Source organism: Acromyrmex echinatior, chromosome 3, assembly GCF_024713525.1.
Source record: "Acromyrmex echinatior isolate Ae372 chromosome 3, ASM2471352v2, whole genome shotgun sequence".
NCBI classification, from domain to species: Eukaryota; Metazoa; Arthropoda; class Insecta; order Hymenoptera; family Formicidae; genus Acromyrmex; species Acromyrmex echinatior.
The window spans coordinates 4,803,577-4,816,211 of NC_141854.1; the positions used below are offsets into that span (position 1 = coordinate 4,803,577).

At 28.9% G+C, this 12,635-nt stretch overlaps 1 protein-coding gene across 2 annotated transcripts in view; it reads left to right on the top strand.

Moving 5' to 3' along the window:
- Window positions 1–9,129: 9,129 nt before the first annotated feature.
- The window catches only part of LOC105143006 (ferric reductase 1), a 29,108-nt gene continuing 25,602 nt past the window's right edge, over window positions 9,130–12,635 (top strand). The window contains exon 1 of one of the 2 annotated variants that reach the window (XM_087404508.1): window positions 9,130–9,673. Coding sequence is in view for 1 of the 2 variants with exons in the window: in XM_011050974.2 (XP_011049276.2) it covers window positions 9,602–9,611 (10 nt within the window). In the remaining variant the exon portion in view is untranslated. The remainder of the gene's footprint in view (window positions 9,674–12,635) is intronic. The other variant, XM_011050974.2, reaches the window with a different exon arrangement.

Consider the following 12,635-nt stretch of genomic DNA (forward strand, 5'->3'; position numbering starts at 1 on the left):
TATGTGAATTTGACTCATAATAAATATGTAATAACTAATAATCTATAAAGTATGTTGAATTAATTATTTTCTATACCGATTGCATATGTATCATTTAGATTCGAACATTTATTTCTCAAGAGACGGCGCGTCGTACGCTCATTCGAGATATGCAACTAGCGTATACGTTTTATTACGAGCATATTTATTATATAAAAATACCGCATAAAAATGAATATATTATAACAATTAAACAAGTTGTTTTCCATTTAAACGCCACATATTAAGGAATATAACAGTAACAATAAATATATTTTTATTAATAAAAAAGTTATAGCGTATAAAATGAAAGATAATTTGGATATACTATATTGAGAGAACAAAAAATCCAAAAAAATCAGCACGAATGAGAGTCAGAGTGATAGTTAATACGCAATATTAAATCTTTATTTCAGAAAATAGAATTTATTCCAAAAAATAGGACGTTTTAATTCACTTTGAAACCATCCTCAGCAATACGATTTCAAAATATTAATCCCTTCATGTCCAAGAAAAAAATCATCATCAGATTAACAGATTTGATGTTGTAATCTATTCGAAATATTAAAACAATTATCTTATAAATATTTCGAAACTACTATTCAACGAGTTACAAATTAACATTAAAAAACTGATGACTCATCCCTAGACATAGAAGAAATGCATCTCGACATTGGATCAAAACCAATTAAAATTTATTATCACTAAAGAGTATCAAGTTAAAAAACGCATGTTGATCGTAGCTCGAACGAAACATGACTAATACAATAAATAAGACATGTCAAGTCAACAAGGAAAATAAAAAGAAAAAAGAACAATATCAGTACATAAACAATAATTTATAAAACCGACAAAATATAACTATTTAATGTCTTTTAATAATTGTACACCCTATACAAGTTTGATGTACACCCTCTGTATCTGAGCATAAATTGAGACTTTTTGTTGCATGAGTATATGAAGACACTCAGATATTAAACTATTAAGAAAACGCTCTTCATCTAATATTGCTATATTCTCCCAATTGAAGTCATGTTCAAATTCAATCCGATGTTCTGTGATCACCGATTTGGTTGTTACTATTCCGGTTAATATGATTACGATGCTCAGCCAATCTAGTTTTAAGTTTTCTTCCTATCTATTCAATATAGGAGGCATCGTAGGATTTACATGAGATTTTATACGTAACATTTATACTCTTTTCTTTTGGGAGGATGTCTTTATGTTCCTTGATCTAAAACTATTTAATTTATTTAAGCTAGTAAAAGCTTTAGTGTTAAAGTTTTTACTAATTCTTTTGAATTCGTCTGAAATATTTGGAATATAAGGTAGTATAAATCAAGAAATACAATCCCTCTTGATTTCTTCACTTGATTCTTTCTGTTATATCGTACCTTTATGAAAATTTTTAAACGTGCTTTAATAGTTATTAAAAATTAATGATTAAAAATTAAATCAAACGGATAATTATTTTTTAATAAAATACTGATAATGTGTTTAAAATTTTTTTGCGGTGATATTTAGGATCCGATAATAAACCGCTCTATCTATCATATTTATTATTATGCCTTTTTTTTTGTGAGAGTGAATGTGATGATAAAAAATTAAGATATCTTCCCGAATACGTAGGCTTATGGTACCAATTAAATTAGATTGTTATTATTAATAATACTAATAATACCCCAAAAAATTTTGTCGTCGCCAAATTCTAATCTTTATACTGAGAAAAACAATACCGAGAAGCACCGAAGAATTAAATCAATTTGTGCTGTCACTTTTGGACATGTTCTATTTGCGGATTCATGAGAGAAACATATTGGAGAACAGAGTATAGGTATCAATCTGCTGCAATTTATCTTCTGATTGAATTTTTTCTCAAACCGCTGCATTTAACTGTGTAAGCTAGTAACAATTCTACAAAAATATTTCTACATCTTTAAAATAACATTTTTTCAAATTTGAATATTTAAAGTAAAAAAGTAAAAATTAAAAACATTTTTCGGCTAAATGTTAAAAATTTCCAGAGTAAGATTTTATGTGAAGTAAATTAAAATAAGTATAATAAAATTTAATAAAATAAAGCGATATAAAATATAAAATACAGCATAATAAAATTAAACGTAAAATCTGAGGCGCTTTTAGATTCATGTTTGTATGATTCTCTTCAAGATAATTAGAATAAATTTCCAAATATGATCATTTATTAGGTTATCCTATAATTCTTATTAGTGTTATCTATGGAAACAGAGAATGTTTTAATTGAATGAAGAAAGACATATAAATATTGTAAAATTTGATTTTAATATTGTATTATTTTGTGTTTTAAAGAAAAAAAAAATAAGAAAATTTATGATTTGCTTTTTCTACTTCGAGGAATGATGAAATATAATTTTTTTTATTCGATACTGTACTCAGCTAACATTAAATATTTTTGAAATATTTATAAAATGTTTCTAAAATTCGAGAGAAACATTCCAAGAATATTCTGGAAAATCCTGAAATATTTATGGAATGTAAAAGCAACACTGAAATATCGATTAAAAATTCCATATATCGTTTCTATACAATATTCTGAGAATGTTCCATGTTTATTCTGCAAAATTTTAATTTTTCCAGAAATTCTAGGTCCGGTCCTTGAATCATTTTTTAAACAAAATTATGCTTTGAGGAATACATTTCATGTGCTTTCATCTTGGAGCCCAATTTTACAGCATACTTCACAAGCAAACTGCTGCGCTTTTTATATTCTTTTCTAGGTAATTCTTGTTTACGAATAAATGCATCTCCGCCGCGACCGTATCTGTAGGAGATGTATACTATTGCTCGCTCGTAAGTGATTTTCGTGATTATACAAGGCGTATTCATATAATATTTTATCAATATTTGGACAATTCTGTGATAATTTTTATCGGAATATTCGGCACATTGGGAATACAAATCGAATAAATTTTTTATATTTAGCGTTAAAAGCTGGAGTATATGTATATCTGCATATACATTCACGCGCTAAAAAACGTATCGACATATGTATGAGCACGCGTACATGTATTCGCGCAGGTGTACATGTACGCGTCATTGAAAAATGTCAATCTTCTTGCTTTCATAAACCAAATTTACTGAATCGTGCACATTGATGCGTTGATGGTTAACTGATAATTGAAGAACAAGAAAACAGTTCGTATCAGCTAATATCGATCCAGCTCAATTCACTAACACAGGGCCACGTCCGAAGTATTCGGCATATAAAATAATATCTAATATTATTTTAGCATTAATTAAAAACAATATTTTATAATTTAAAGAAATGAAAAAAATGCATATAATATATACATTTATAAATAAATTGTTTTTTTTTGCTTTAGCAAACTTATGGATTGTGATGCGTTTTTTAAGGTATGATCCACCATTTTAATATGTTTTTGATTATTATCATCTCTTTATATCTCTCTCCGTTAGATACGATTAGTACATTTCAAAGTTAGGGCTGTTAGGGTTTCAAATTTATTGCCAGCACTGAAAATGCTATAGTTTACGTTACATACACTATAGATTTTTTTATACTGGCAGTTAATTTTGGAACACAGCCTAAGTATAAATATGTATATCTCCACTATCTATTTCTTATAAATATATAAATTGTATATACTTCCTATACTTAAAATAACAAAGTGTCTCTCTATTCAAAGTAATAAAGGAATAGATATATATTTAAAATTTAACAAAAACTATAAAGGAAATTTTGATGCAGTTCATTACGATAATGAAAAAACGAACCTTTATATATGTCATGGCCTGCAATTATTTTACATTTTCTTAAAATTATTGCTTATAATTTAATGTAGACATTTAATATTAGAAGGTAGTGACTAAATATTTACTTTAAGTATTAAAAGCACTATTGTCTAGTGATTTTAATACAAATATGTAAAATATGTAATTATCATTATCTTTCAGTATTAAATTGTCAGTATTAAATTAGATATTTCTGCAGTAAAAATAATTACCTTTACAACTTTTTAGTTAAAAATCGGAAGATATTGTTAAAAATCTTTTAATTTTCTTTTTTAAATCCCCCTTTGATTAAATATTTAATATAAAATATATTATAATTTATTTTTTATTATTTTGCAAATAATAAAAGTATATTATTATGTAATAGTAAAAATGAATAATCAAATTATATAATTTTTATTAATAAATTTTAATAAATAGATGGATAAAAATATAAAATGTTAGAAAATTAAGAGCTGCGCGTAAATAGTCGACCTCTGTATAACGTTGCAAGAACTGCAAACTAGAGAAGCAAACGGTAATTTCATTTGTCAAATAGATAAAGAAACTATATAAATTATATAACAATAGAATAAATTAATAAATCTTATTATTTATTATTTATTATATTTTCATATCTTATAAAGAAGTTATTAATAAAAAAGTTAAAAGTTATACTTTTTAAACATATAAATTTTTGAAACATATAAATGCTTTTAATTATGAAACTTCATAAAAATATAGATTTAAAAATGATTTTAAAATAAGCTATTTAATACATACACAGCAAATAAGCAATAATAAACATGTAATAGATAAGTAAATAACGTTACACAAAATTATTACTATCACGAAACCAATAAATATATTATAGTAGAGGCTTACGATCAACGATTTACAATACAGATTATAATATATTAAAATAAACAATGGCTGAAAAGAATTCATACATTTCATACATTTTTAAAGACTACATAATCTTCCATAAACTGATATATTAATTAAAAGAGGAGATAAAAGGACGTAAATCTCTGACTTTGCAAACTTAGTGACGAAGGGTTGATAAAGTAATCTCTAACCACGGTACGCGGCTAAGTAGTACATCGTATATCTTGGAACGCAATACTATCCGGTGAACCGGTTTTATCAATTTGCATCGTTTGGTAAAAGTAAACCGCATACCTCTACAAAGTGCACGGGATATTCTCTAATCGTCTTGTTAAGCGCATTAGCAATTTCTCTCCGTGACATCCCAATCGCGTTAAAGAGTCTCATTAAGCGGCGCGATCTTTTTCGCGTGCGCTTAAGTCTCCCGGTCTCTAATTAATGCGCGTTGAGAAAGGTTTAGCCATTTTATAAAGCTTAACTTTATCTCGCGTCATTGATAAAAAAAAATTAAGAATTAAATATTATGCACGTAATACTTTCAAGATACTAATATAAAATTGCGTTCGCCATAAAGATGTAAAGCATGCAATTATACTGTAAAGTATGCAAATTATGATTATCCAAGATTATAATATGGGTAAATTATAATTGATAAAGAATAATATTAGAAATTATGAATTTTTTAATTTTTTTAAGTATCACTAAGTAATCAATTTATACATCTAAACATTCTGCTAATATTTCGAGAAATCGATGAGGCGATACCATTATGGTTCTTTCTTTTGTGGTTGACAACGAGTCATTAGTAGTGTAGAGAGAGAGAAAGGAGTATAACAAGAGAGAGAATGCAAGACAGAAAGACAAAAAATATTGATAAAACTGAGATGAACGAATGGCGAACGTACGGTACGCTGCGTCGTACCGTTTTGGTGGCATAGTATAGTCAGTCCCTCTCTCTTGACACGACTCAGTGCCGGCTTAAAGTAGGTATTTAAAACAAGATGTAATTGAAATAAGTAATGTCGGAGAAAGAAAAAATCTTGATGATTTTTATATAAATTTAAATGTAAAGACAGAAAATTTATCGTTATTCCTTGAACGTTTTTTTGATATGGCACATACCCTTTCTTTTTCCAATGCTTTTCCAATTATAATTTTTTTATTAATAAAAATATGTACGTTTGCTTGATTACGTTCTTTAATATTTAGCGTTTTGAAAACAAATTTTTTACATGTTCATTTTTATAAAAATTATATGCAATCCAATTGGATATAAACATGTCATATTACAGTTCCTATATAAGTTCAAATATATGTATATCTATATATTATATTATTATTTTATTATATTATATACTATATTATATATATATATATATATATATATATATATATATATAGGATGTTCGGTAAGCTTTAACAAAGCGTTTATACATATATATATATATAGGTAGAGCGAAATCGAAAAATCCTCTATGATTTTGCAATATAGCAAGTAAAATCGGCGTTTAGGACAACTTTACAATCTCTTTCAACGTTTTTTATGAAATATCTTATAAGATATTTTTTAAAAAATTCTTAAAAATATTTTAAAGTCATTTTATGCGTCGATTCTGCTTATTGGATAACTAAAAAAATTGCGAAAATTGCAAAATGGTAGAGAACTTTTCGATTCAGTTTATTAGTCGCTCTATGTATACATAACTGCTTTGTTAAAACTTATCGGACATTCTGTATATATACGGCACACTATGGAAAGACAACATTTTGATCAATATCTATATTAAGCAAGTTAATAAATACAATGTGAATAAGTAATGAGAAAGTACAAAAATGAAAAACTACGTTTTGTCGATTTATCTTTTTTACGATTTTCTCCAAAACAAGACAAAAACGAGCATATCTCTACTTTTTTTTAGTTCATTGATCCCGAATTTTTGATATTTTTTTTTAAATTTCAGACACGCTGTATATGTGTACTGTATGCGTATTATATATCAGAGTTAAAATAAAGAAATGTCCATAGAAAAGTTTTCAAATATATTTAGACCGGTAGAAATCAGTAAGTATTTAGACATTCATACAATACAATATATATTTATTAGTATAATTAAAACAGACATTATAATTTTTTATTATTCACAGAAACAGTTTCAATTTTTATTCAATGCAATTAAATGTTGATTACTAATTTACAGTCTGTCCGATAAGAGCGCGGTCGCAATTACTCGTAGCCGGTAAAAGATGCACTCCTAACTTTTTTGTGTTTAAATGTTACCTTTTGTGTATGATGCATTATTAGCCATAGTGTCAATTATTGTTTGATTCTTGGTAGAAAAAATGTATTTTAAAATGAGTGCCACTTATGAATAGCTATGAAGTTGTATTTTTATGTACACATCCAAAACGACTGAAAATGTTTTAATCCGCTACCGCCAAATCAATGCGGAAATCAAAATCATTTGTTTAAAAGTAGGTATAACGTTATATTAAAACAAAAATGGTAGACGATTTATCGAAATATGGCACAGCGTATGTAAAGATGCACGCTTGGAGCTGCTTCTCAGAGTAAGAATTTGGCTATCTTTATTTATTTACAGATAACTTGAACGCAGAAAAAATATATCATAAGATTCTGATCATCTGCCCTGTTGATTTATCCATAAAAATAAAGATTGGATTCTTCAAGAAGATAACGAAGCAGGCTATGCAAGAATTGGGAAGAGCAAAATATCACGGCACTGAACTGAGCGTCGCACTCGATACGAATTCGATCGAAAATGTATGGACGTTTATCAAAAGAAAACTTCGTGGGAGACGGATATTCACTTTAAAACAGTTGTCTGCCGAAATTTGATTTGGAGGTTTTTACCTCACACAATACACTATCAATTTAGTGGAAAGTACGCTTCGGAGATGCCAGTCCAATTGTAGACCGATGGTGACTGGACTCATTATTAATGTTGAATTTTAACGATAATTTTATAGAATATAATCATTATTACTTAAACAGTAATAAATAAATTTTTCTTTCATATGTAAGTCGATCACGGACAGTCTTATAGGAACAGACTATATATAGAATGTATACATGTACTCTCTAAATCAGTGGATAGTCACTAATTATGCAGTGGCATACTTGGCACTGAATAATCAGTGAAATTCAATTAAAAAAGAAAGAATGTTTGATTATATATATAAATACTGATATTTGCACATTAATTTCAATCTTTCAATATCATATTTATTGAATTTATGTATTAAAACAAAGTTTTTTAGGTCACACAATAAAGATTAGCTAGGTTACAGATTTCACATTTCATTCACTGATTACCAGTGAAGTACTTATATCAGTGATTATCCACTAATTAAAATTTAAAGAGTATGTGTAATGAATTTCTATGTATGTATATATAAGAAATCTAACTTAAGACGATGTTTTTAACGAGATATTTCCGTATTCAAAATAAAATAAATAATATTTTTAGGTATCGAAGGGAAAAAAATAAAGTTGTAAGGAAGAATAAAGTATGCAGTAAACCAAAGTATGCACGAACCAATCTTAAAACTTATTAATTATTCAGTATACAAGAGACATCTATTTTTTTGATAGATATAAATATCTATCAAAGAGAGAATAAAAACTGGAAAATTGTGTTGTGTCTAATTAAAAAAGATAATCCTCCCTACACACACAACACACACACACACACACACACAAAACACATACAAAACACACACAAAACACACACACACACAAAATATAATAAATATAATCAATTATTTTCAAAGATGCCTTCTTCTTTCTACAAGTAATTCATTTGTAGCTGCAATTTCTCTCTCTTTCTCTCTCTCTCTCTCATTATTTTTCTCACGAGGTTATTAGATACTAAACATTCTTAATGCATGACTTTAGCATGTTTCTCGAACGATTTACGCTCGTTTCTATCAATGTAGAATAATTTTAATTTCAGTTCAATTTATTTTTCATCTTTTTCTAGTTCTGAATTAAAAGTAAGTTGAATTGCGATTAAATCCAAACGTAACCAAAAGTCAACATGGTCATAATGATGTCAACATGGATCTAAAAAAGCATACTAGCGTCAAAATGGCTCCAAAATGATTAAAGTCAAAATGATCAGTCACAATTAGTTTTAAGGTATGGCCGTTTCTATAGATTGACTTTAACTCAATTTAACTTGCACTTCATCTTTTCTTAGAACTAGAAAAAGATGAAGAGTTAATTAGACTAAGATTAAAATTAAACTACGTTGATAGAAAGGGACATTAAACATTACTGAGATCTGCTGTTTTACTTGGGAGTTTCATTTACATTAGTGGAACCGGTCATTACACTTATGTAGTATTTACGTGCTCGTCGAATAGCACGGATCACCAATGTGCGAACTACCAGCAAATAACTACGGACCTGAGCTGGTCTCACGGCCGAGGGCCTTTCAACTCGGCCCGTATTTCTCGTACAGTCTCTCGCAAGGTGTGGTTCTCGACGCTGTCGACAGAAGTATGCCGCCAAGAGATCAACAAGTGCCTCGCGAGATCCACGTTCGGCGAACGATTAAGTCATCGCATCGCTAGTCTTTGCCTAAATTCTCCTCATCGTGCAGTTAAAAAACAGTGAGAGGTGCGCGTTTTTTCGGAGCCTCTCTCCCGATTCCGCAAAGAATACAAGACGATCGGGATCCATTCGATTCCGGAAGGACGCGTCCGCAATAGCGTCGAAAAATTGAGCGGAAAACGATCGATGGACGCCGTCTCAACGTGGACGTGGACGTGGACCGGGAATTAGTGCGCGTGTGTTTATCGGACCGCTGATACCGGTACACGTGACCTCCTACGAATTTGTTTGGCGCGCGTTACATTGTGGTAAACGCCGTCTGGTAAAGGATCTGCATCCGCGACGGAAATGAGGACCGGTGAGTGTTTACGCAGCAGTCGCACACGCGAGTTCGAACTTCAGCAGGTGGCATCAATTTCGGTACCATGAACAACATCGTAAAAAAAGAATTATTAAAATTATAAGATTTTCATACAAAAAAATAACTTTTTTAGTTTTAATATAACGTTAGGATCTATGAAATGCTATGCTACTTAATTTTTAAAAGTTGCTGCGAGCAAACAGATAGAGTAAAGCGGAACAATTTGAATAGGTTAGTCAACCAATTTGAATAGGTTAATTAGAAATTATGAATTATGTAAAAAATTGAAGAATGGTGTATTCAATTAAACTTAAAAAATATACTTTTAAAATATATATTGTTGTATATTATTGTATTTACAATAACAAGGTACAAGAGTATAATTTGTATATTTGATTGAATACTATGTGACCTCAAACTTTTATACAATTTCAAAATTTCTTTAACTTATCCAAATTACTTGTTGAGAGTGCGAGTTTGGTTTTTTTTCTGAGTAAATTCCGTTCGGAATCGAAGAAAAAGCAAGTATGTGACCTGATTGTTTAACAAGTTATATTGTCGATGTTATTTTTTTTAAAAGCATATCAGTTAACGACAATGACCTGTTTTGTAATGTTTAAAAATTGATAAACAACTGGGTTATATGTTTCGTTTAATAATGAACCAGATAAGAGCTTTGAAATTATCGATTTTCTTACATTATTTGCTCGCCATTCTCTATTCATCAAAATTGAGTAGCAATCCATGAAGCAATGTATTATCTAAGTTAAAAACAGTAAATGAATGACCTTTTAGCTGAAAAATTTTTATTAATTTTTGTTTTATGATTACTGGTTCGCTCAAAAAATCTTAAGATTAAAATCAAAATTCTTCTCTGCTTTTCCATGTACATAAAAAAAAAACAAAAACAAAAAGACAAGATAATTTTACTAGATTAGTGTCTTATAGACGATTAAGAAATCATGTCTTAATATAATAGCAAAACGTTAAATGTAGTAAGATAAATTTTATGTCACGAGTTTTTTAGGTTTTTACGTTCTTATATCTAAATATAAAAATTCCTTTGTAAATATAAATATAAAATTTTAAATATAAAAATATAATTGTTCCTTTAAAAATAATTGTCTAGTGTTAACCAATAATAATTAATGTCGAATTGAGACATTTTCTTAGCTAAGTCTATAGCTATTAAAAATTATATTGATATAAATGTATATCGATTGCACCAATAAAAATTGTTCTATTTTTAGGCAAAAGTATTTTGCGCGATAACCTTTCGTTGAGAAAATTAAATTGCATATAAGGTGCAACGTGAAATAGACTTAGGAAGATAATTTGTATCTAAAAATAAACATTTATTTTAAAATTTACGAAATAATGTTATGAAGAGCTTGCACGAGATGTTCGTAAAAAATTCAACTACTTCCTGCCTATTTTAGAAGTCGAGAATAAACGTGACAATGATTCAAATCTTTTCAACAGTGATTCAAATTTTTTCCGCTACATAGAGATTAATTTTCTAATTATCCAATTTATAGAATTGTTATATCACTATTTATCCCCTTGTTCTCTGTTATATATAAAATTTTTTTAATAATTAATTTTCAGTTTTTTAATTTTAATAAATTAATTCGAAAAAATAGTTCTTCTTAAACAAATAAATAAGTTACCAGCTAAAATATATAATTCTTAATATAATTTTTTTTAAAATAAAAATACATTTAAACTAGTCATAAAATTTAAGTATGAAAGTGTTACTGAAAAGATATTTTGTTTTGAGAAAGAAATATGATAAATTTTGTAGAGTCTTGTATTGTATATTTAACTGAAAATAATAACGTTGAAATGTATAAATCTATTATTTTTTACATAAATGAATGAACGTGGAAGAATTTAGCAAGTAGCTTTTCTTTAATCCAGGTCATTGTGTGTCGTGGAATTACGGTGGAAGTACGATTCTTCGCAACGATAAGCAGAAGATCGAGTGAATCCATTGGATCCTAGATCCTTTCGATCGCTCCAGGATTGATTTCTCCGACGTCGATTAACTTTAATCAAGGGGCAATGGTCCCTTTATTTTCTTCTACAGAGACAGAATCCCGAAAGAGGTACAAAGAATAGAATTACGATTAAAGTTAATCGACTTTAGAGAAATCATGTCATTTTTTTCGAAGATATTATGTTATATAGATATACTGTTTCTTATTCTAGTGTAACATTAATTCACCCAATGATTCACTTCTGAGTTTTACCATCTATAAGAATAAGTCATCTTCGCCAGTTAACTGGATTATTTCTCAAAGCGACACGAAGTAACATCAATAATTTATCTTAATTATATACTCTTAATTATAATCCCAAATAAGTAACTTTAGACAACTCATCGAGTGAACACGCAAGAAAATATTATTTCACGATAATCCTTGCATTACTAATTTTCTGGTAAAAAGGAGTGAGTAACATGAATCTTTGTTTTATCATTGAAAGTAAAAAGTCAGTTTGTTGAGAAAACTAAGCTTTTCAATTGTACAGATATTGTGAAATACTGTAAAAAAATAATTAAAGAGATACGAGGATGTACGTCAAGTCTATCTTTAGATACTGGTTGCTCTAATTTGACATACAGGTTGATTCAACCTGTATGTAAGACAAAGCGAAACAATCGGAACAAGATCGATGAGCTGAGGAGAGAGCTAAACTCATTAAAGAGAAGGCCGTTAGGAATAATTGCGGCGACGGTGAATGACGTCTTCCTAAATTCTTGTTCTGGTGACTCCCAGCTTACGTAACTGATAAAATTGCGAATCGACTGACGCGAGAGTAATGCTCGCTGTGGAAATTCTAGGACAACACAGGGCGACGTAACCATGGTGATACGTTCACCAAACATGGAAGACGAGGGCACGATACTTTGTTTGCCTGATGACATTCGGAGCAGTAGAAACTTGCAAGTTGCACGAATACAATTAAATGTATCTCATTCGAAGAAACATGTCATGAATACCTAGTTGCTCGACGACG